The following is a 26,708-nucleotide window of genomic DNA, read 5'->3' on the forward strand; positions in this document are numbered from 1 at the left end:
CCACGTTGTTGAGTATAGTTTTTTCTGTTTTTTTTTTGCTATTTGTCATTTTCGTTTTACTTAGGTTCATGTGTAAACCAAATGCATTGCAGGACCGCTATGAAAAGTTTGGGGGATAGCGGGTCTCCTTGTCTAACTCCTCGCTCTACTTTGATTGAACTGATCTCATTTGGTTTCTAGTTTGAATCTGCTCACACTGTTCTAGTAGATGTTTTTTATTACCGCTGTGATTGTGTTCGTGTAGAGTTTGCCATATAGAGCTGTGATGTATGCTGTCGAATGACTTAGTATAGTCGATAAAGCCCAAGTACAGTGTTTTGTTGAATTCTGTATATACACTTGTTCCAAGGTATGAATATGATCCATAGTAGAGTATCCAGAGCGAAAGCCTGCTTGCTCTACTGGTTGTTTGGACTCTATTTGAGGGGCGATTTTCCCTTGTAGTATAGAGGTAAATAGTTTATATACCACAGAGAGTAGACTGACCGGGCGTAAGTTGACGATGTCTAAGGGATCGAAATGTCGTACTTAGATATCTAAAATTTTTATTTTGTTTAAATCGGGAAGTGACAGTTGGATTTATGTATTGGGTAAAATTAAAAAAAATATATATACGGCGGTTATAGTTTTGAGTTTCAGAGGAACAATTTCCATAAAACTTCTCGGCAATAACCCGCTAATGTCATCCAAAGTGGCAGATTGGGCCGGGAACGCGATGAAAGACAAATAGATGGCACCGCTCTCTGTTTTTTCTCATGTATTTTCTCTCTGTTTTTTCTCATTTTTTTCTCTGTTTTTTCTAATAGGCATACCCATGGATTTAGTAAGTACGGAGTACCTACCAATTCCATGGGCATTCCTTTTTTTTTGTATGAGCGAAACGGAAGGGCGATGTCGGGATCTATGGCTTCCTACTGAAGGTACCCTATAGCTTTTGAAGATAAAGCTGTGTTTCGGGTTTCGGGTTTACCTGTACCACAGATTATATATATCTTCTTAGTAGTACCTATACAGAAATCCAGAGTTCCAGACTGACTAAATTTGTGCCTGGTTTAGTGTAATAAAACAATTAACTTTTGGTACAAGATTTATTCTGCGCGTCAGGATTTGTTTTATAAAATGACATAAAAGCTCTAAATACCTAAGATAAGTAATACAAGTTCTAATTATATTATAATACGTTCAGATTCTACATTTTAGTTACGAAGAACTACTGAATTTATCTATCAATTAATCAAGTACATTATTGTTGACATGATGTGGTGACGTGGCTACTAAAAGGAAATAAAGTAGGTACACATTTCCTACTTATTAACTTAGCTTACTTATAAATTAAATCATCAAAGATTGCCTACCGAACCAACTTACATTGTCAGTTTTTATAGTCCTGTTATTGAACAACCATTATGAGAAAAAATCCACCAGAGTCTGAAGAGCAGGAGTAGGTACCCACATATCACTTAGTTGAATAAATCATTTGTGATTTTAGTTTGAAATGTTCAACAACTTCTGTGGCATTATCATATCAAGTTGATAGAGTTGAATTTGAGGTAAGGCAACAGTGTTTACAGATGAATAAAAAAAATGCAGGGCCAGCTAAAAGTTCACAATGAAAAGAAAAGAACAAAGGTATGTAGCATTTCCGGATTTTATCGGTCTCAACTCAACAGTGTGAGAGTAGGTACAATGGAGAATTCACCTAATCTACATTGCTTCAGCTATCTACTTATAGCCGTGAGAAATTGCACATCAAATTTAGAAGCTAGGGCAACTGCTTATCGACATGCATGCCGTACACAAGTTTACTTGCTTAGTTGTTTTAATTTACCTAGGCACTTTGAAAAAACTTGAACACCACGATTTTGTTTCTTTTCATTTTGGATGTAGATGATTAAGATTTTAAGTTCCATACCTCAAAATGTACACTGTCTGTTTGTCCACCTGTCCGATATTTTCCGATCTTTTTGAACACTCAGCACGTCCTCAACTATGGACATGCTTATTTCGCTCACAAAGTATTTTGTGTTTGTGTTCTTTATTTGATCGCAGATAATAGTATAATAGTATTTTGCGATTCATAAGAGTACCTACCTATTTCCCGTTGACTTAATTAAAGTTGAAGTAGAATAATGAAATTTTGCAAGAAAAAGAAAAAACTTTATTTCTGAAATATTCAAAAATAATATTCTATAGTAGTTAGAGTCGAATCACCCTTACCTACGAAGATAGGTCTCTATTTAAAACTAGGATATGAATTATGTAAGAAGATCTCTGTACTGTAGTTATAGATATGATTTTTACTCATATCCGATTTATTTTAATAACAACGTAATTATTAATAACGTAATTGAATTACTCAACGAAAAAAATTCTAAAGCGGTAATAAGTAGATAGGTAAATAACTCACCTGTTTTACGCTATTTAAGAACTCTTTTCAATTATTTTAGGTATTTTTCATCCTGTACTAAATATTCTGCTATTAAACCTTAGTTTAAATTTAATTTTAATACGATATGTAAGGGTAAAGAGTTACTTGTATAACTATAATTTAAGATTAAGTAAGTAGGTAATTTAAATCTATTAATTTTGAAAAACCAAACGTTAGGATTAAACTAAACACAGAAAAGGATATGGATTTATATAAATATAACCCTTGTAAATATAATACAAGCCTAGTTAAGAAGCGCATAAGTTTGTAAAATAACTCTTGTGGAACACGAATAACAAATAGACCCAGATCCAATAAAACAAATTTACCTAACGTAGGTTTCATACAAATTATGGAAAGTACGACATATTTTACTACATAGTTACAATAATGATAATTTCATTTTCTATAAATTACTGATTAATTTCTAAATATTTTCTTGTTTTGTGCCAATAAATCTTTTAAAATCTAAATAAAATGTAGATTGTCAATACACCTACTATAAGTAAGTATCTATTTAAAATGCGTAACTTTAAGCTGTGCCCTAATTTAGGGTGTCATTAATCAAATACATTTATTATTATTATTATTTGCAACATAAAAATAAAGGAATATTTTTGTATACTTTCATGGTTTACTTTGGATTTGTGAATGGATTTGGATGTATGACACGCCCCCTTCCCTTTTAGAAATAATAAACAAATCTTAAGATACATAAGTAGATACTAAGATTCTTAAAAACATTAATCAGTCTTAAGATCCGTCTATTATTACTGATAAATATTTATTTACATAGTAATATTGCGTTAGGAGATACACAGTGCGAATTAAAAAATACGTCCGTAATTCGAGATTATAAGTAAAATCTATATTTCCTAAATCTATAATTCAATCTAATTTTGGTCATCGATATATATCCATTAATATAACTCTAAGGCTATTTTATTAGGTAGGTACATTATCACACATAAGTAGACCTTGCTGTCAGCGAGCTTATATTGTAGCAGCCAACAGTAGTGAACAAAATTACCACTCACGTATGATACCAGCGTTTGGCAGAATCTGTTTTTAATAAACCAGTAAATTATTTTGAATGAATCGAATTCATATTCTCTGAAGAGTTCTATAAATAATCATTGCCAGTCCTAGTATAAATGGCACGAATTGGGAAGTACCTATGTAATATTCCCAGTCAAATTTAATTATATAAATAAACTTGAATATTGATTTAGGTACTTATGTATCAGAAGGGGTAAAATGTGGTTAACCTGAGTATGCATTTACCCACTGCATAACACAATTTACTTAAATTAGTATAACTAAGTACTTATTTACTATTTTAAAGCTTGGGAGACAGACAGTCGAGTTTAATTAGTATTACTTGCAGGCATAAAAGTATGGATGAAACAGAACTAGGTACATTTTTCATAACTGGTACCTGTCTACTTTCATAAAAATTATATAATAAAAAAATAATAGGTATTTATTAGTAATTTATTTATGTACAGGTTATAGGTACCAAAGTACTAGAATTTTCAAACTATTTCACCGACTATAACTTCGCAACATAAAAGTAGATGGCACAAGTATCACCGGATCTCACAGGCGATGTATCTTTCAAATGTGTATTTATTGCGGAAAAGTGGGAGTCGTAAAAGAGAGGCGAGGCGTGTATAAACTGCAGTAGAGATAATTGCTGTTTTCGTTAGTTACATTAAGCATCAATAGAACTTATGGTCCGAAGTTAGTTTCTTTATTAACTTGACACATTATGTCAACGTTACGCTGTATGTGATATTAACGTTATTAAGCTGTATATATTTATTTCTCATGTATTGTTGTGTTTAGGACATAATATTGTACGAAAGCTAGAAGTTCCTTTGACAATTTAAATTAGGTTTCAATTATCAAAGATATTTTAAGAACTATGTATGGTTTCATCAAAATTGTTAAGTTAGTACATAGCATAGATCAACGAAAAAGTAAGTAGATATAACAATGTTACTGATTTTGATTCAAGTGTTATACGTACCTATTATGTAAACACTTGTCCTAATGGGAATGATATGCGAAGTACAAACGTTGTAGATGTCCTCCATAATGTAAATGCCGGAAGTAAGACCCTTATAAAATTGCGACTGTCTCGAATAGGAGTTTTACGCCTATAAAATAACTTCTATAATTGTCTCTAAATGTTAATTATCTAAAGGTCCTGACTAGAGCAGTTATGAAGATCTAGGACACGTGGTGGGACCTCCTCGTAAGGCACCACGTGAGCGCTGGCCATGTCGCGAGCGACGTTCTCCGCGGCGCTTAGCACTCGCAGCAGGTTCAGACCAGCCAGCTTGCGGAGCTCCTCTATACTCCAACCTTCCTCCATCAGTTCGGCGAAGAGTAGCGGATATGACGACACGTCCTCGAGCCCTTGTGGAGTGCTGTAAAACAATGAAGAAATGTGAAAAATAATCTTCACTCATCTTGTTCGAAAAGTAGGTACCTACTTTATTTTGCTTGTATAGGCATGAAGCTTTGTGATACTAGTACGCACATTGCTATTTCTTTCATGTAGCGATGAAAGCGAACAAAAGGCCAGTTATGTCAAGACAAACAGGACTTGCAGCCATGAAAGTAAATAAACGAATATATAAATACATAAAGTAAATAATAATAATAAAGTAAGTAAATAAAGAAAATAATATATTTTTAATTATATCTTTACAAGTTTTAATGTAGGCCATAAAAGGCTAATTTAATGGGCTAATAATAGAAATAAAATAAAACAAAGATCGTAAAAATTGATGTGGCATAATTTGTCAGTTACTTTTTTTAATAATAAAAAAAATAGGTAAAATGGCAGCGGGTAATTGATTGTTCATATCTTTGACAATGCCTATAAGTGAAATAAAATTACATAAATTATATTCTATTGACAACAAGACACTAAAATTTTACTTATAAAAAAACATTGTTGCTACAAAAAAGTAGTACCTTACCGGATACAATAACAATATAATATTTACTTACAAGTTAATGCCGTCGTAGCCGGCTCCCAAACCCACGCTGTCTACTCCAGCCACCTCACGGATATGATTAATGTGCGCTACAAAATTTTAAAATAGGTATCCCTTTAAACGTATACATTAGTCCTATTTTCATATTACGTATTTTTGACGATCATATCATTAGATGGCCTAACTGCGAAAAATAGTCCTCGAGGGAAATTACAAATTATCATTATGCTATTGGCATAACTGCTACACAGATTTTCTGTAATCGAAGAACTGGTACTAAAAAAAAAATTACGTATTCACCCAGTAAGTATACTTTTCAGTTATGATATAAGCTAGGTACTAATATCATAATGTAAAAGTTTGTCTGTTCCGCTTCCCCGGCTAAACCGCTGAACAGATTTTGATGAAAATTGGTATGCATTTAATTAAAAAACCCCATTCAAAGATAGGTTACCTATCTACCTACTTACTATAATGGGGAGTAAACATTTCTATGAAAATCATATTGAAGAGATGACTTATGTGGCTATCACTCAAAAATATTGGTTCTAAAAATGAGTACCTAGTTTAGCATGGGTAAACACATAAGAAGTCGCTATTATACGCTGATAAATAAAATTAAGTAGGTATAAAAATAAAACTATCTCACCAATGGCGTCTTGCACAGTAGCAGTTTCCTTGCAAGTGAGAAAAGAAGTGTAGAAATTAACCATGATGAGGCCCTTGTTGGCAGCGAGCAGCCGCAGCACGGAGTCGGGCACATTGCGCGTCACGTTGCACAGCGCGCGTGCAGACGAGTGCGAGAATAGCACGGGCGCGCGCGATACAGCAAGCGCGTCACGCATCGTCCTTTCCGACACGTGCGACAGGTCCACCAGCATCCCGAGCCGGTTCATCTCCTTCACCACAACCTTTCGAATTACAGTAACAGATTTTGTAACCTTAGATCTTGTTGCTTACCGAGTATGGTACCAGTGTGGTACATTACATTTATCCTACTGAAGCGTAGAACTATTTTTGTCAAAATCCATCCAGAAGTATTCACTTGAAGCACAACTCTTAGTAAAGAAATACTTAATTTTTCTGCACTGGTGTGGCAGTGTTTTATAACAGAAGAGGTAGGTGTAGTACATATCGAAATGAAGATGTATAGAAAAATATTCACGGTTTTCGAAAACGTTACCAAAAAATAAAATAAAGATTAGGTTATATTTAGTGTACCTAATTGATATTCGTTATTATTTGTAGCATGCACGTGATATTATGTCATTGATTGACCTGATTTCGCGTTGCATCAAGGTAGTTATTTTATACATCTGTGTATAAAATGTGTGTTATTTACATCCATACAATGAATAACTAATACCTAGGTGTAAAAATAACGTACGGTCTACATAATGAAAATTTCTGGCCGTGAAGCCATTCAAGACCCATTCAATGAAAGCAAATATATTCCTGCCGCTTGTTGAAATATTTATTATAAGGCACTGGCCATTGTTCTCGCTTTCAAGTTAGGCGTAAGTTTCGTCCCCGTAAATTAATTACCAACTTGGAATCTTTTATTAGACTTAATGAACCCCTGTCGTGAAATTACAACTCTATTGGCATTATTACAACAACTTTAGTTCACTTGTACGACATACGAGTAAGTTACATATGTAAAATATAAAGTAATTATAACGTTATAATTGCATCATATATTATTTCCTTTACTAATACAATAAGTACCACAAAACATTTCGGGAGTACCTACCCTGCTCCCACAAGTGTTCATAGTATTTTTAAAATACCATCATACTAATTTAATATCTACTTACTACCTACATAGTGCTAACATGACCAAGGTTTACTACATCTGTAAGTCTTACCGATTTTCGTTGTATATATAAGAGGTGCCTATGTGTTTGTGTTACGCGCAGTGAGTGGTTTGAACAAAAGAAAATATTTCGAAAAGTATCGTTGCAGGAAAACAAAGAGCTGCTTCGAAGCGCGGAGTTCATACAAAGCGAAATATTGCGGAGCGTGGATGTTTATGATTATGGCACACTCAGTCTACTCGACGTCTCAATCTTTATGGTCCTATACCCGCTACATCACCGTGAGTATCTATCGTACTACCGCGATTCCACAATACTGCCACTTGATTACTAACAGGTTACCGAGCTTTTGTTTATGTTTTATTTATGAGTTTTAATGCTACAACTTCAAGCTATAACAAATGACTTCCTAGGAAAAAGTGGTACTGACGTCATTCGATTGGTTCCTAGAAATATAATGAAAAACATTAAAACATGTCTTAGCATATTTGTGTTCACTTTTGAAGCTGTGATCGCGTGGATCGAAAGGTCTCAGGTTCGTATCTTATTCGTGCCATATGAGTTTATAAACTAATCTGACTTTTCATCGACCACCACTTGCTCCGGTGAAGGAAAACATAGTGAGGAGACCTACACACTGGTTGACAGTTTAGTTCCCTAGTGTGTATGCGGACTACCTGCCACTAGATGAAGGTATGTAGTCGTAAAAGTGATGTCAGATGCCTTTAGGCGACTTGAATAAAATCTGACACCAGCACGGGAAGCATGGCTAGCGCGACAACGAGGGTTAATCGCATATTGATTATGATTTTATCGCACTTCGCGCGTTATCTAACGTTGCGAGCATGGGTTTTATGCATTGGTTTAAATTTAACAATCGACCTGTAATTTTATCTAAGATCGCGATTTCATTGTCTCAAGTGCGAGCATGGCTACAAGATGGCTGCAGTGTTTTGAACAAAAATTATCGATTTTTGACAGTTTAGTGGCTTAAATTTATATGAGATTTTCGAGACCCAGATAAAACCCATGCTGAAATATGCGAGTTTAAAAAGTTTAAGTGCCGCGGCTCTTATCTATCGTGCGTGCCATGCTACGGCCGCAGTGTTGCAATAACACACTCGATATGATGACGACTTCTGAAAGTACTCGTATCTATGATAATATATCTATGTCTATCTATTATGTTGTTGAAGAAATAATTGTCTTCAACGAGACAGTTATTAATCAAAAATGTTATCAGCAACGTCTGCTGTAGTTAAAAATACAGAGGTAGACTTATGAATCCAGAGAAAAAAATACAACTTTCCTTAATTTGCTAAAGTCACACGAAAGAATTAGAAAGATAAGTCGCGATTTAAGGCTAATAAGAGTAAACAAACTTCGGAGCTTTTTCTTTTCCTGGTATTAATTTACTTTATACGGAAAGAAATATGAAAATACAGAACACACTGGAGTTGCTTGAATTAGCGTTGACAATCTAGCTAGGAGGAATAATAACAAAAGTCCATGAATTGGGCACTGGATGAAGGTTAGGCGAGTTGTTTGTAAACAGAGTAATTTGTTCAGGTTTGGTTTTCTGCCTCGTTCACAGATTACACAATGCCTCCAGTAGCTATGTTGTACCTAGTTGCGTGAATATACAAATGTACATCGAGATATTTACTGATTTGAAATAACTTAATACCTCTGTCAAAATATTATAATATTTATCATATTAATTGTATATGATAAATATTATAATATTTTGACAGAGGATATAAATAATGGGTATAATTCGATTGGCAGCAACAAGTTTATAAATTAAGAGGATAGCACAGAAGTTATTTATAAATGGTGCTCTGTTAATTAACGTTGTGTCATTTTTGAACAGTTACAATGTGGTACCTAACAATCGAAAACAAAGTTACACAGTAAAAGTTTGTGATCATACTATACATGTATATACCTACATCTGTAATATTATTAGCATGCCAGGGCTATCTAATTTTCTCCATCGTTGTACTAACGGATAAATTAAACATATAATTATTTAGACGTTATCAATATGATTTATTTACCAATGTCTACCAATCAGTTAATTTTAATTGCAAGGACTGGCATTTTTGTAAATATTTAATTTGAAAGATTTAGTACAAGTTTAATTGTTTACCAAAAATAGTCTTCACACTTCAAACATGAATAAAATAACATGTCTTTTAACGAATGTGCAGGATTTCTTACTTTTCCGAAGTGAGTGAGCCCGCCTCTGGGCGAAGGCTCAAGGCGGTCTGCAGAAGCGCACTCTGCCCACGGCGTGTCGCACGTGGAGGTGAGCGTCAGGTACCGGACGCCCACTTGGTACAGCGTGCGCAGCACTCCCAAGGAGCCCCCGATGGCGTGCCCGCCCTCCACGCCCACCAGCGAGCACAGCCGGTGGTTGGCGTGAGCCGACACTATGTCTGATATTAATAAAAACAGGTAAGTACAATTTTCTCAGTGTTTGAAAGGACAGGTGCTCTAATTCCAACATAATGTAGATTACAGATTACAACATTGTTCTTCAGGTGTGTTATTGTACGGTGAGTGTTATTAGACCTAGCGCTCGTATGTATCAAACTATCCCTGGAACTTACATGAAAATAAAATTATGGTCAACAAAACTTTGATGTTACATTATATTCCCATAAAATGTGAAAATAAATAACGATAGACTGTGTTTGTATTGTAGGTAATGAATTATTTATCGAATGAAAATATGTAAGTACTCTGATTTTGAATTTGTTTCATACTATATTAAAATATCTGCGAATAGTTTAATGGGGAATGAAAATCGTTGAAGCGAATTGCCATTAGGTGATAGGTTCTTCTTCTTGTTTATCTTTACACATGATAAAACAAAGTCCTTTGTCGCGTCAGTCTTTGCGATAGACTCAAAACCCACTGTACAGATTTTCATGCAGTTTTCACTTTCATTTCTAATATTTGTTTATTTTTTCTATACTATACAGTCAAACAGGCATGCGGCCTCCTAAAAATATACGTAGTAATAAACGATTCTATTATCGTAGCCTACCGTAGCACTCGTAGGCAGAGTGCTACGACAAAGTCTACGATCGTAGAAAGACTTTAAAAGTAGCAAACTTTTTTTATTCTTGATTTATTTATTGTGTATATCTATTGAAAAAGTTTACTGAACATATATAAATTTATTAACATAAGAATATATAAATTAATATGTTAATTAATTTATGCTTAGACAGTGGAGTTGAAAGGAGGGCAATTTGGTTAAACAAAGTCGCAGATGTGATACTGTTTCAGTCAAAATAGGATTATGTGTTTCATACAGGATTACAGTGGATTTGACGGGATTACATTGACGGCTGCGTTTAATATTTGTGTACCGTGTACTCGGCATTTGTAATAGCCATGGCAAAGGCTAATAGGATAATACAATCTACTTTTATTTTTTGTCAATTTACTGCTACAGGCAAACTCGCATTGTATTTCAAAGGTTTGGGTTAATACCTTTTCATGACCTTTATTCATATTATATGTAGTAAGTATGTATGGTTTGCCTTTAAATTGACACGGCATGCTTCTACAGGTCATTTTTTATATCGTACTGTAAGAATGTATTGAATTCTATTTGTATGTGTAATATTAGTACATCCACACGAGTATCAAATCAAACTAAAACTAGATTAGTTGCAAATGATTTTTTTTGTATATAAACACCTACTGGGTGGCGACAGAGCGGGCCTCCTCTTGATAATGAATAAACAAAAGAGAAGTCGTGTTTAGAAGTCACCGCTCAAACAAAATAAATAGCGATCCATTCGAATTGGTCTCATTTCAATAACAAAAGCGACACTGAGCTCACCATTTAAATTAATTTTAACCATTCCACGTTTTCTGCTTAATAAAGTCACAAGACGAGTTTTTCATGCAAATACACGGATGTTTTTGTATCTACTCTACTCCTTACCAGATTACGAAAAATTGCCCTGTAATTTATCTCCGTCCGAATTGCAAATAATAAAAATAAAATTTATGTCTGTTTTCATTAACAGCGCCGTGGTAATTAACCTCGAGTTATCTTTATCTTTTCTTATTGGCTAACTTAACAATCGCTGCTGCATAAATTGAGATATTTTATATTGTTTGAAAAGGGTGCTCTATTAAAATTGATTGGATAATATTTGAAAATAACATTTCATTTTCATTTAATGTTATTTTAGTACGTAGAAAATTGTACGATGAAGCAATGTGATAAGAGTCCTTACCGTCGGATGAGGTGCAAATGGTGAGCTGCGGATGATATTTCTCAGTGAGTCGTTGTATAAGGTCGATTTGCTCGAAGGTGAGCTGCACAGCGTCCCGATGTTGCGCGTCGCATGGCACGTACGCCGCCCAGAACTGCGGAACATCACTTTGACATACAACTGATTAAATATCACGCACGACTTGCCAACGTGCTCGCGGAATATGAAATTCTTACGCAGAGAAAATTCAGTAAGCTGATATAATGGAATGTTCAATGGGGACGTGTGGAAACTACGTCTGTTTGCAAATTAGCAACTCGCGGCTGTAGCGCAACATGTTCATGCAAGTTTTAGAATATTGTATGACGAAAGCATTTCGCGTATTTACATGTTTAATTATTATGTTTTTAATTTATACGTATATAGAAATTAGACCTAAAATTCACGTTCAACTGTTTTTTCTTTTTTGTGCATATTTATTCCACAGGATTTATGCATATGATACTACATGTTGTGTTGTTATGAATAAATAAATAGTTTCATTAACCCGTCGATCGCCCAGATTAGAGATACATTATAAACCTTTAAGATTTGACCAGCGCATTTGCACCAGTTCGTAAGGTAGACGGAGTAATTGTACTGTTGTAATTAGAGAAACTCGAATATATATTGATGCTTAGTTATTTCATTATAGCATGTTAGAACATATGAAGAGCAAGAGTTAGCACAATATAACTGATCACCAGTCTGAATTCTTTTCAAATATTTTCCTATTTTTACATACGATTTACATGTGATTGAATATCGTATGTATATCAAAGCGTGTCGGACATAGCGTTATTTCACAATAGGGTAAAGGAAATTGAAGCTGTATATAGATATCTAGAATATGAAGGTTTCGACGGTAGGGTAGATAAATAGCGATTTTTCTATTAATATGTATAAGTCTGTGTGTATGAAAGAAATCAAAAATTAGCTAAAGTGACAATATTAGAGTTTTAAATAGTGACAAGTTTTTAATTAATTTATTTACTAAATACAACCAAATTTTGTTTTCCTACAAACTCATAGGCATATATCAAGGTACGAAACCCTAGCGACATTACTTACATTAAATATGTTATTATACTATTTTTTATTATACTATTAATATTATATTAAATACTAAAAATATGTGTTTGTGCCGGAATTTTCGATGGGTATATGGGCTGGACGGAAAACCATTTATACTCGCATTTGGACCATAAATAATTCATAACGCCTAATTGAATACTAGTTATAGTCAAGTGTGGTTGGCATTTCTTCTAGGCACATTATATTCTAAGATTTTTCATATTTATCAGTTAAATAAAGTAAATAATTGAACCTGCGCAGCGATCCTGCCTTGTTTAAGCCGGGGCAGGTCGGTGTGGCTCCAGGAACTGGTCGCCCACGGCGATATCGTACGCAAGTCCTCGTCAAATCTGTAATCATACTCAACATCAGTATTCAGTCCCTGTTTTGAGAGTAAATATTGAATTTTATTTAATAAGTATAAATTTAGACATTTCTCATACAAAAACTTGATCTCCTATTTTTTATGATTATATACATTATATCTATACATACAGCTCAACAAATACTTTTTTTTATATGTACATACAGTCCTCGGCACATAAGACCAAAATGGCGGCCGTCAGCGCAGGTTTAATTAGAGATGAAAGTATTAGAAAGCAATTTTAGTAGTTATTATTTATGAAAAAATAAATGAATATATTGAATTTCGCGGGTCATCACGAAAAATCCCATAAATAACACTTTTATCCCTAATTAAACCTGCGCTGACAGTCGCCATTTTGGTTTTATGTGCCGAAGATTGTTATGTACGGGTCCATATGGTGTCTGTTAACAAAAATTTGGTTCGAGTTTTCGGTTATAGATATACGTCAACATTTTTCGCAAGTTATATTTTCTGAACATAGTTTAGTTCATTTGCAATATACATCTAGTAAACTATTAATAATAGAATGTGAACAGTTGAGAGTCCACTACCATGTACTGCAAGTATATTGTGCATTGAAATAAACAATATAAGAACATACTTATACCTACGTGTTGCTACACTGTTCAGTGCAGTTTCATAAATATTACAAAAGGTATGGCATGACAGTGGAAAGACTTGAAGTAGAAACAATTTTTCCCTGCAAAAAATCAAGTCTTTATACTACTAAATTATACTTTTGTATAGCTCTTATCTTTACAAACAATCAAATAAAAATAAATAAAAACATATGTTCCATATTGAAAAAAATTGTTGATGTAATCTCCGTACCTAAAATCCTTAATTCTATTATGTAGAAATTTCCTTATATTCCATGGTAGGTCGTTGTGTCCGTCAATGAGGGGCGTCTCGTGCAGCAGCCGCTCAGCTAGACGCAGGCGCTCGTGCAGCGGAGCGCCGGGCGGCGCGCGCAACGCTAGCGGGCCCGCGACGCACGCGCTGCCGGCCACCAGCACCAGCACTGCCACGCAGCACCAGCGCCGGTGCCACAGCGATACACCTACACCACACAGCACATGTACACTTGACCAAACATCATCCTACTTTTTATGCTCCCTAAAATTATCAAAATATGAAAATATAATTTGGGTATCACGTAATAAAGAGTTAACCTTAATGAAACTTTTTTGCGTAATTCAGTAAATATCAGAGATTGTATCTGGTTTAATTTTAAATGTAGGCAACTTAATTGCCAAAATCTTATTTCTATAAATATTACCTATTCTCCAATTGAAATATCACACAGTAGATTTCAATCTTCACAAAATAAATTCCCTGTCATTTTGCAGAATGCAACATTAGATTAAATTTAGGTCAAGCAATCGGTCGTTACGAGGATGTTAAGGGGCTTTCGATAATCTCGCTGTCAGACGCAAACTTGCTCGATCACCGCAGATACTGCGGGTACATTGCTGTTCGGTTTTACAATACAATAGCGCATCTATATCGTACTAATATAATAAATGCGAAAGTTTATGAGAATGTATGTATGTTTGTTTGTTACTCTTTCACGGAAAATCTACTGGAAGGATTATTACAAATTTTTGTACACGGGTATATTATAACTTGGAATAACACATACCTAGAATACTTTTTATCCCGAAAGTCCTATGGGAATTAAGCCCCGGGGCGCAACTAGTTAATACACAATTTTACACGTGTATTTAATTACGGAATGAATTATATACATTTTGGTTGATAGGCAGTAAAGATATTGTTCTTTCTTATTACAATCTGATACATTCATCAAGTATAACAATAGAAGCCGCAATAACGCTGTCTTTTGTCAAAATGTCATGTCGACCGTAGCTACTTTACTGGAACTGAAAAAAAAAGAAAAACTTCTGCGCTTCTATCTTAGTTATTAAAAATTTCATGATAGCCTTTATAATGGAAGTCTCAAGTGAAGTCTCCAAGGCTTATTGCGGTATTTGCGTCGTATTTAACTTTTCTTCTTTGGATTTTTACTCAATGGAAACATAAGTAAATATGAATTGCATCGAGTTTGCAAAACCTGAACCCGTATGTTCCAGTAAATTAATTTAGAGAGCCTTGTGTGCATAACAAAACATGTTTGTCGGAAACCAGAATGTGTTTAAAGTATTATTAAACAAATATGAATACGTGGTACATATCTGAACAACTCAATGTGTGAAATAAAGATGACTATAAGTTAAGCTATTCCGTATAAAAATATACGTAATAACCGAAAACTCTTAGAACTTGAATAGTCACTACATGCACAACCAACATACGTCAGGGTATACGCAAACAAGGGTCTACGTTGAGTCCTTTGTCATCCAAAATCCCATATGATTTCCAATAAGTGTTTTGAAGCATTTGCCGCTTTCGGCTTCACCAATATAAATATTTTTACTTTCGCTAGTTGACCATGCTTAATGCTAATATCTAATCTGACAAATAATATCTACTTGAGGAAAAGAACTAATCGTACCTAACTCTAAATAACTTGTCTAAATTCCTAGCCTTAAGCTTTTGGAAATTTTCAATTCACAGCATAGGTTAAATCTGTACTGTAGGAGCCAACAAGGTTCCTATGTAGGTGGATGTTGATCTTCTTTGTATTGAATTGTGTTGTGTTTATATACAAATGTGGTGTGCAGCATCTACCCGGTTGTTGAGGCTGTGCAGCCGTTGCAGCGACTTGCAGGCCCTCTTTATGATAGTATATCCTTACGAGATGAGTTGGCCGTGGTGGTGGAACTGTGGCTCGTGGTGGACAGCGTGCCCGCGCGCAGCCACTGCGGTGATTTGCAGCTCCTGCAGGAGGCGCGCGGCCCTTGACCGCGTTCAGTCACGTCGGGCGCGGGAGCGGCTCTTTTCTTTCCCTGTGATAATTTCACAAGCTTCATAAAAACCTCTACATTAATCCAAATCAAAGAAAATTGTTTGGAATCTAAACCGTTCTATTATTTTTGGGTTGGATAGAACAAAAGCGGTGGATACAAACTTCATATTTTAAGAAGTTTCACATACTAAGACGAGCCGATTCTATGTTCCTCGTGTAAAGAAAAAAATAGAATTTACGCGAGTTAAAGAAAAATAAAAAGTAGTAAGAGATACTATGAACAAATAAAATGAACCATAGATTTTTAAAATATAACCGATGCTTAAACGCACTAATAAGCTCCAGGCACTCTGGAGTCACATGTCGGATTAAGTTAATATTTTTGTAAAAAACTAGGTAACAGAAAAATATTAAAAAATAAATGATGAAAATAAATGAATAGGAATAAATAAAAGAAAAATAAATGATTGATATAATGCTACGCTCACTCGAGTATATTCCTATGCAAGCTGAACATAGCACAGCTAGTAAATAATTAAACAATCCGTATAAAACATAAGGCGTGTGATATAAACTTTATACCTATATATTTGGATTCAATATTATACTTATTATATAAATAATTTGAGAAGAGTCTAAAATGTCACAGACATTTTCCGGTAGAGTATGTTTGTATAGGACCGTCATTCAAGCGAAAAATATAACTTTACTTTGTACAAATAGTCCACGTATTTTTTTTATTATGATACCTATAAAACGGAATCCCTTAATATTATAAATGTCAAAGTCTTTATGTTTATCCTTCTTTTATGTCACATATTGAATACTCCGGAAGCCGAAGGCAACAGCTCTAACAACAGTAGTAATGGTATATAAATTAAAATAATAATCAGATTATGTATGTTATCCGATTTTGTGCAAGTGTTTATAGTTGACGAAGTTGCAGGATGAAATTTAATTAATTTGAGCAAAAAAGGTTTACCTGTGTATCATAATATATAGAAGGTATCCTAGTATCACGGCTGGAGTCACAAGTACAGAGTGCGTGAGTGGTGCGAGGCGCAGGCATCATGACGTCTGCATCAATAAAAGTTTGTGAATCATCTTCCACAAGGTCACTACGAGTACTTCTCGATTCCATTGTGTTCTCGTCTCTTGACCACGTCTCTTGTGGTCTATCCCTAAACCGCTCACTTGGAAACTCATTGTATGACATCTGCCTTCTTATACTTCTACATCGACTACGATTGTCCAAGGTAGAAAACTTCACGCTTCCTAAGGCTGGAGAGTTTCTTGAAATGAGATCGTCGTTATTGTCGAAACTTCTCATTTTGATCATTTTATTTGTTCGACTACTTCTATCCATATTGACATTACAGTCTCGTAATCTCTCATTGAAACATTGGTCCACGTTACTTGAGAAATTTGCATATGTTGATGCTTTATTTTTCATGTCATCTTTTCCTTGATAACCAGAAGAAGGAAATATGCAACTTTGGCTATTCACCCGCCTTTGGGACTTGTCGACTAAAGACAACATCGATAGTTTCTTGAGAGAGCTCGAGGAACCTGTTGCGATCTCAGCTAATTGAACTGCGTTTTGATGTTTTTTCAAGACTGCTTCACCACCCATTTTTTTTAAATTTGATAATTTTCTTTTAATTTTTTGCACAAAAGTATTCGTCTGATCATATGATATCAACTGTTTCGAAATGTAATTTCCTACACCAATCGTTTTACTTTTAGTATGTTTACGATCTAAGCTTCGATGCGATCCGATTGCTAAGTGACTTCGCCCCGTGTCCCTTTTAATCCTTTCAAAGTCGTAAATATTAAGAGTGTGTCCTCGTTGATCTGGGACTTCGCGCTGGTAATTTAAATAATTATTTTGTTGTACATTACAATTACATACTAAATCAAAGTCGTGGTTTGATATGTGTTTATCTACACATTGTCTCTGAGCTGCTAAAGCGAGGCAAGCTTCGCAATCGACTCCCAGGAGAAGTTCGAGGCTAGTGTTCCTGATGAAGCCGTCACTGAATGTGCGAGATCGGAAATGTGCAGAGTGTTGGTTGAGATGGGGCTCCCAGTCTGAGACGAGGGTGGGGGGCACAGCGCTAGCGCCGGCCGGCGCGCTGGGCTCGCCGTCCACCATGGTGGAAGCATCGCGGTTCACTTGGATAACTCGCGGCTGTCGGAACACCCGACTGTCGCTCCGCACTGAACTCCTGGATGGTGAGGGTGATGGACGCTTGAAAGCGTCCACTTCAATCATGTCTTCGGAAAAGCCTAGATTTGGCAGCCTGCGTGAAAAACAAAACTTTAACTAAGTTACGAGTAAATATATTTAAAATGTTGAAACTTTACCAGGGAGGGGTTTATTATATTATTCCAAACATATTAATCAGCAAATGCGACATTAGTCAAACAATATAATACATCATACTTAGAATCGCGATAATGTACAAAATAGTATAATCTATATACATACTGTTTGTCTGTCAGTCTGTCTCCCTGTTTCGCTTTCACGGCTAAACCGCTAGACCTATAACTTTTTTCAAAAATCAAACTCCCAATTGACTATAATGGGGGTGAAAATTTGTATGAAAAACGTATCTGTTCCGCTTTCACAGAGAAATTCACGCGGGCGAAGCTGCGGGCAATACTAGAACCAAATAAAGAGGCATGAATACAATTATTTAAATATGCAATTATTATTGAATTCAGAAGCTATAATATAATGTTTGATCATTTGTATTTTTAAACCAAGTTAAGTATTTATACAATATCTATGCAAATATATTGTAAAATATTATGTTTTCCCAGACCCTTCTGATCGGATCGGAACAGACTCAGAATATTAATAGCATCTTTATGTTATTGCTTTAAAAGTTATTCGAATTGGAAAGTTATTTACATCAATTTAATATACAGAATTTGTTGAGTAAACCATGAAAATATCTGGTACCCATAGGTATATATGAAAATTGTCCTATGATCTACCATGATACCTACTTACTACTAGCTTTTAATAATTTGAATTTTATTTCAAAAGTCCATGGTCAAAGATGGAGCATTGGTGCGAATCTAAAAAAGCTCATCATCAATCATCAATACATATAATAAAACAGTAGAAAAAAAATCTGTACATTGAATAAACTTACATAAAAACAAAATTAGGCGATACAGTCATAGCAACAGAGTAAGAATTTGAAAAAAAAATCTGTCTATTTGTCTGTATGTTTGTACACGCTAATCTTCGGAACTACTGGACGGATTTGAATGACACTTTTGTTATAGCTATTAAGCCTGGGCAACATATAGGATTTTGGAAACTGCTAAACTATAGGAAGTATAGAATTGTTCAGTCTGATGAGCATTTTCTGTTGAGATATAAAAATCTCAGATCTGGAACACCTGATGCAGACCCATGATGGTACACCATCATGGGTCTCCTGAACTATAGAAATCTGGAACACCTGAAGAAGGGTCAGAATGGTCTAGCTAAACTATAGGAAATATAATTTTTCAGTCTGATGGACACCTTCTGTATGTATAGGTATCGTTACGCTTTGTCTATACAATTAAATTTTTCTAATAATTTTGACTCCTTACCAAAAATTGTTCGGCCACACGAACGTCGCGGGCATCAGCTAGTTATTCATATTTACTCAGGATAATACATAGTAAATTGTAACTTTAATTATAAGAAATCTCATATCTACTGATGAAAAAGAAATTCATTACGATGTTTGTTTTGATCCTCGTTTACTTAAATCAGAGGAAAAACAAGGTTATGAAAGAACCCTCGTGAGATCCTGAATATCATTGGCTTGTTTTTGCTATCATAGAGCGCGGTGTTGTCATAGGGTGAGCGGACGCGACTACTCGCGTAGAGCTTCTATGTTGACGCTATATGGGCGATCTTTACCAGTTAAGATATAATAATCTATAAAGTGTAATAAATCAATATTTACTTAATGCCGAGGTTAAGGTGACTTTTACTGATCACTAATTAATTCGGTTTTAAAAATGAATATTTTCAAACGTCACTAATGGTTTAACATCCAGACTCTACATCATAAATACATATAATAAAACAGTAGCAAAAAAAATCCTGTACATTGAATAAATATATATAAAAAGAATAAAATTAGACGGTACAGCTGTCATAGTAACAGAGTAAGAATTTGAAAAAAAAAATCTGTCTGTATATCTGTATGTCTGTCTGTTTGTACATGCTAATCTTCTGAACTACTGGACAGATTTGAATTAAACTTCTTTTGTTATATAGCTATTAAGACTGGGCAACATACAGGGTATAAATAATTTTGAAAACTGGAACACCTGATGGAGAACAATGATGGTATAGCTAAACTATAGGAAAAATAGAAATGACGCCCTAACAAAAGTTGTTCAATCTGATAAGCATTTTCTGTCGAGATATAAATGGAAGATCTGGAACACCTGGTGTAGACCTATGATGGTGCAACTTAACTATAGGAAATAGAGAAATGACGCCTTAACAAAAGTGGTTCAGGCTGATGATCTGAAACACCTGAAGAAGAGTCATAATGGCCGATCTATAGGAAATATAGTTTTTCAGTCTTATAAGCACCTTCTGTATGTATAGGTCCCTACGCTTTCTCTGTACAATTAAATTTCTTTAATAATTTTGACTTCTTACCAAAAATTGTTCGGTCACGTGAACGATGTCGCGGGCATCAGCTAGTAAAATAAATTACTCTAGTTACTCTACGCAAAGATTGAATAGAAAGTATGCTCTAGACAAAGCGAGCGATGAAAATAAGCCACATTTTTACTACGTTTGTTTTACTGTTGTAGGATGACACAAACAGCTTTTGTGTTGAATGTTCATTTCAGCATTCATTATTATCAGATTTATTTATACGCGTAGCGAGCAAGAATTGTTGTGGGAATATTATGATGTAAATGGTTATTGAATGTTGCCAAAAAGAATTACGTTATGAGATACTTATGAAGATTCACTGTTTGAATAACCTTCTTGGAAATGTGTGTTACGACTATAGTGCTGCTGCTGCTGTTGTTGTTAAGGCACAAAAGAATAGAATGCAGTTTGATTTATTAGAAAACGTATATTTTCAATACGATCATTCATCGCATATTCTATTCTCATTCGCATCTACTTATCAGACATATCTACTGATGTAGAATTTTACATTCTAATTACCTATACCTAAGCAAATAAAATTCGAGCCATGGAAACAACAATGATTTACCTTGATGTGCTTACTCAACTTTTATACGGTTCTTTTATAGAATATATAGAATATTCTATAAAAGAACCGTATAAAAGTTGAGTAAGTAAGTACATCACCTTTGTCATCACCACCGATGAATAATGATGTCTCATAAGTTAAATTCAGTCTTTCGGTTTAACCCGCAGAACATGCCGATCAAAAGGATACATATTTACATTTATGTTCCAAGTAGGGGCCTGTCCCGGCTTCACTCGGGTAAAAACGTAATAAATTATAATATACTTAAATCTTCCTAAGGAATAATAATATTTTATTTCTTAGGTTTTTTAAACTTTAATCCTAATATAATATTTAGAAGCGATTTTTGTGAATGGCTACATAACGTAAGTACATATATGTATAATACAAATATCTTCTAAATTTCCTCTAAATGAGAAAATGAGCGATGTGTCCCGCTTGAACCCGAATGGAGCAATCATGAATACACACACTTAATGCTACTACTACCAGACAACACACAACAAATTAATGAATTCCAGAAAATTCGGTTTCAATATACCAAATGTTGTAAACTTTTACCGAGTGCGAGTCATAAGAGTGTTAAGTATCGTTTCGTTTAGAAACTATAGGTATGTCAGTACAAAAAAGGTTTGATACTTTCTTAAATATCTAAAATTAGACAAAATTCAGTTCAAAAACAAAGTACAATTTTATAGCGAACAATACATTAGAGGTGATTGATAACGAACACATTCACCTATGTAACGAACACCGTCCTCTATCAGATAGGCTTACATTGTTTGGGAATTTCTGAACACCGTTCCATTAACAGAATAATGGAAGTATCTATATGAGGGAAAAATAAAATGTGGAGAAAGATTTCTCAGTGGCTACCTAAGCGGTCATTTGTAAGCGGCCGAGAAAAATGCTCACTCGTCCAGAAAAAATAATTGTGAGAACGGCGAAGCTCAACTCCAGGCTTCGAGGGCGAACATTCTTCAATCCTTCGTGCGAGTGTCTTGTAATCTCCTCCTAATTGAGGTTACCCAATTAATTTTACGTGTGTAACCGCCGTCTGTCATGGTTTAAATGCGTCATATTTCCACTGGATTGTGGTGTAGGTACAAACAATATAAGTTATCTTGTCAAATAAAATAGCATGGCTACATAATGTTGATTATCAGTTAGTTAATATGGAATATAAACAATTAATGGATAATTAAAACTTCAAGAATATGCTTTTTTTGTATTTAAAATAAAATTTAAAATTGTTTTCTTAGATTAGTGTTTTAAATACCATTTTATAGTGAAGCTTTAAAAAGCAATAAAAAGTCAATAAGAATTGTAAATAGGAATAAAACTAAGCGTAACAAACAAGAACTAATGTTCGCTGGCTGAAACTCGGTATATCAAAATTTGAACTGCAGTACATTTGTAGTGTCCACCGAGAGAAAAGTTTGCGAACTGTGTTGTTTGGCACCCTGAGGGGAATCGAACGTTGTTAGCAGAGGTTGATCAGCCTCATGTATTACTCATGTTATAGCTGTTTTAACTTTCATTGTTTGTTTCCAGTTTGACGTTTGGCTAGGTTTTACATTTTTAATTATTTATAAATACAATAACATAAACTGAAATATTTTAAGTATATAATAACATATAAATATATAAATAAAGGTTACAAAGAATCTATGAAATAGATTTTTTGTAAGCATAATTTTAAGATGTTGTTGGTGGGTGTAATATATTAAAATTGTCCTGATTTAAATTTTGTCTTGAGTGAAGATTCCGTATATTTTAGCTAGAAAACTATATTTTTTTATTGTATTTTAAAACCTTGTACTCTAGTACTTTTCCTAGGAGCGAAGACAATGTAACAAGCTAACGTTAGCTATTTACCAAAGTGAGTTTTGAATTTATTTATTTACTGTGAAGAAATCTTAAATTGTGAACGTTGGAATTACGCAGACGTAGTCACTTTTCACCAAGTTATTTCAATATAGTAACATAAATTGGGCTCCAATTTTACTGAATTTTCCATTAGCTTGCCCTTTTAGTGAGATCATTACAGCTAGTCAAAAAGGAAGTCAGACCACGTTACGAGGCCAGAGCAAATTAAAAAACAAAAGACAACAAACTACTATACCACTGAGCGCACAAAATTCAGCGGTTGATACATGTTCTTATAGTCATAGCTCCTGTAAGGTTGAACATGCAGAGTGTGAATGTGTGTGTGAGAATGTGACGTGACACACACAATAATTTAGAGCTCTATCTCATTTATTTCAGAGATTGAAAATATTTTTCTTTGCAAGAATTCCTTGGTGGTGTTGGATTAATAAAAAGGCTTTTGGAGAATTTGCGAGACTCATATAAATGTGCACGAAATCGGATGTGAAACTCCAAAATATAAAATCTTTTTTCGTGGATCCGTTATAAATTGACATTAAAAATTATATTTAATACTTAAAACATTACATCGTTATCATAATACATCGTTATCTATAAGACATGATTCCCTTTTCCTTCCAGGTTCCCTACTCGTAATTTAATATGGCATACTTTTACTTATCATAATAATAGTTACGCACAACATTAATTTTGCATAATGTTTTAGGCACAATTTTTTTACGCATACCTATCATAAGGATAACAATTTTTAAGCATAATATTCTAAAGCATATTGGCGGCTTATGGGTGGTCCATGGGCCACCCCGCCGCACCCTAACGTACTGCTACACTATATAGCTTTATGCAAATCAAAATTATGCTAAAATACATTAGCCTAAACTATAATTATGCATATTGAAAAGGTATGCTAAAAACAAGTATGTCAAAATATTATTATGTCAAAAAAATATAAAATATATACGAAAAAAAAGGGAACTCTTCCTTCCAACATAAATATACCTAAACTGTGAAAGGAAAATTGTGAAAATGCTTCAACAAGTCTGAAAACAGATAATTAAAACAGATTGAAAACAGATAAAAAAAGATAATTTTGTATATTTTCACGAAAAGTTTGAACTGGAATAGAAACCGGTTTCGGGTCCCTCAAGATCGTGATTCGATCGGACATTACCAAAAATGCTAAACAATAGATTATACACTAAGTAACACATAGAGTTACGTCAAGGGTGCAATATCGCTTTACTATTGAGGTGTATACTCTCTTCAAATTCGATTGCGAGTTAATTAACAACATTATAAAAGCATTATAATATTCGTGAATGTAAGAGTCTGTTTATCTTGCCCAATTAAAATACTGGCCCCTTTTAAGCCGATTAGAGAAAGTTTTCCTTTTTTATACGAAGTTAATTTATGATCTGGACCTAAAAAACTAATTTTAGGCGGCATCCTCTCATAATGAACTTTGCGAGCATGAGAAGTGAAAACACATTTTTCGTACTGTGCTTCAGTTACGAAATTGTTTCGTTTAACTCTGTTTAATATTAACAAATTTTTGTTATAGTATAGGTATTTATAATCATTGCAGGAATATTGCTCTGACAGAAGAGTATTGTTTAATTTAATTTAATAAATCCAGTATATATATATATATATATATTGTTATTTTTGGAATGTGACAAACATAGTCATAAACCAACGCTCCCTTCTCAAAGCACTGTAGATACCTATAGAAACGAATAAAGGAAGCGAGCCTCGCTCCCTTACGAGGAAAGTTTTATACTTTACGATGTCCTCTATATGGTTATACCTGGGCCGCGGGTTAAAGTCGTAACCGCAAGTACCGTAACATTGTAGATAATATCCAAATATTACGATAAAGTCACAAATATTAAATAGATATTATGAAAAGAAATATAAAAATAGTACAGATGACAGTATGTGATACAAGTGACTTGGTTTAGGCATAATAACTATAATAACTAGGTACTAAGTGGCAAGCATATCAATAGTTGATATAAGTACGTTTTACAACCAGCTTTAGTAATAATCAACTGAAGGTTTTCGGCGCCGAAAATCGATCTAGCTAGGTCTCACATCTGGGAAATCGTCAACCAAAGCTTTATTTAGTTGGGAGACTAAGCTTATTGGATACTATGATATACTTGAATAGATTTTTGAGTGATGGTATAAATGAATATTTCTAATGTTACATTTAACTAATTACTATATAAACACTAAAATTAAATCAAAGCAGATTTTCTAAAATCAGAGTCAGATAAAACTAATACCTACTTCAATATTTTAAGTTTTGTATATTTTTTTATATTGAACTATTGATTATAAATAAATTATATTTTAACTTTAATAAAATAATAGCCCTAATCGTTATCAACAATTGTTTCAATGCACGTATAAAAATAATATGAATATGTCTGAATATGATAAAGTTAACAAATAAAAGTTTTGCAAACAATTTCAAAACTAGTTACTTACTTTGCAGTAAAAAGTAACAAGATCACATAAAAGTTGCACAGAAATTAATGGTTTTACAGGTGCTTTCCATGATATTATATGGAGGCATTAGTCTCGTCATTTAAACACAATGGGGTCTGTATTAATGGCATGCTTTGAAATGTGTCGCTGCCGGCGATTTCCGCGGCGGGTTAAAAGGTTCGCTCACGTTCGTTACGACCTAGAGAGGCATCGCGGGCGACAGCGAACACGGCACGCGCGGCAGCAGTCAGCGGACGAGTGACCGCGGGGAGCGCGTGGGTCGCACTGGCGGCTCCGCTGCCGCTCGCTGCGAATAATCCATACCCGAGAGGCGAGGAGGCTGTAGTACCGGACGGCGGCGAGTCAGCTCACTGCTCCGCCGCCGCGAGCGTGCCCCAGCACCGGGAGCCTCATCATGTTGACACACTTTCAAATAATGCCACATAATTTTACAACCATGCAGTGATTGCGCCTTTGTAGCGCAATCAAACATATAGACGATTTATCTCCGAGGATCATCCGTAGACAACGAAAGCGATATCGTTGTCTAAGTTTCCCAAACACATGTCTAAATGGAAAAGTAACGTTGGCAAATTGACATTCTTTTCAGGTTTAGTCTTGTATTTGAGTTTAATTGACTCGACATGCGTTTATAACTTTTCATGTAGTTACTACAAATCTCGGATAAGGGGGAACCAGTACAGACTTCGGATGAGGAGAAAAATTTACATCCTAAGAAAAGTTACAACATACAGATACTTTTTATTGTTTGTGAATCTACGTGGATGGAGAGGATGAATGTATTATATGTACTTTTAAAATAACTTTAATAAAGAACATTAAAATATAGCACATATCACATGATTACGTTTAAAGGAAAACCGTGTGAAAATAAGGTTTTAGAAAAATATATCCTGAGAATAGATTTCTTGTCGTTTGTTGTTGCTATAACAATAAATAACGCTGACGTGACCAGTTTATTAGTCGTTGCATTAGGACGGCAGTGGTCGAAGGAGAATACCTTCCTGTTTTAGACGAATTTCGAAAGACGAAAACGTCCGAGTTTAATGGCAGTTTTGGAATACTACTAATACCAGCAAAGAGCGACTTTTCCCCAAACCCCTAATCACAGCAATCTGTGTCGATTCTTGTTTGTTTATTGACCATATCCTTTGTGTTCAAATGGCTTTTCAGAATGATTTACAGTCGCGCACG

The 26,708-nt window shown here is 34.5% G+C and overlaps 1 protein-coding gene across 1 annotated transcript; it reads right to left on the bottom strand.

The window, feature by feature from the left end:
* Nucleotides 1-1,074: 1,074 nt before the first annotated feature.
* LOC128671946 (uncharacterized) lies at nucleotides 1,075-25,872 on the bottom strand. The gene is made up of 10 exons (XM_053748797.1): nucleotides 25,494-25,872; nucleotides 16,832-18,152; nucleotides 15,739-15,889; nucleotides 13,812-14,040; nucleotides 12,867-12,963; nucleotides 11,522-11,654; nucleotides 9,480-9,697; nucleotides 6,089-6,350; nucleotides 5,453-5,528; nucleotides 1,075-4,863 (listed from the first exon to the last, which is right to left on the bottom strand). Exons 2-10 carry the CDS (start codon nucleotides 18,122-18,124, stop codon nucleotides 4,632-4,634), a joined length of 2,691 nt encoding a protein of 896 aa, XP_053604772.1. The 5' UTR covers nucleotides 18,125-18,152; nucleotides 25,494-25,872; the 3' UTR covers nucleotides 1,075-4,631.
* Between the last annotated feature and the right edge of the window lie 836 nt (nucleotides 25,873-26,708).

Source organism: Plodia interpunctella, chromosome 1, assembly GCF_027563975.2.
Source record: "Plodia interpunctella isolate USDA-ARS_2022_Savannah chromosome 1, ilPloInte3.2, whole genome shotgun sequence".
NCBI lineage: Eukaryota > Metazoa > Arthropoda > Insecta > Lepidoptera > Pyralidae > Plodia > Plodia interpunctella.

Excerpts from the sequence above, each read along its gene's own strand:
- LOC128671946 (XM_053748797.1), bottom strand. The coding sequence starts at position 18,124 with ATGATTGAAGTGGACGCTTTCAAGCGTCCATCACCCTCACCATCCAGG. Across the intron at positions 15,890-16,831 it reads CTATATATTATGATACACAG|GGAAAGAAAAGAGCCGCTCC; the intron begins GTAAACCTTTTT and ends AAATTATCACAG. Across the intron at positions 9,698-11,521 it reads CATTTGCACCTCATCCGACG|ACATAGTGTCGGCTCACGCC; the intron begins GTAAGGACTCTT and ends TATTAATATCAG.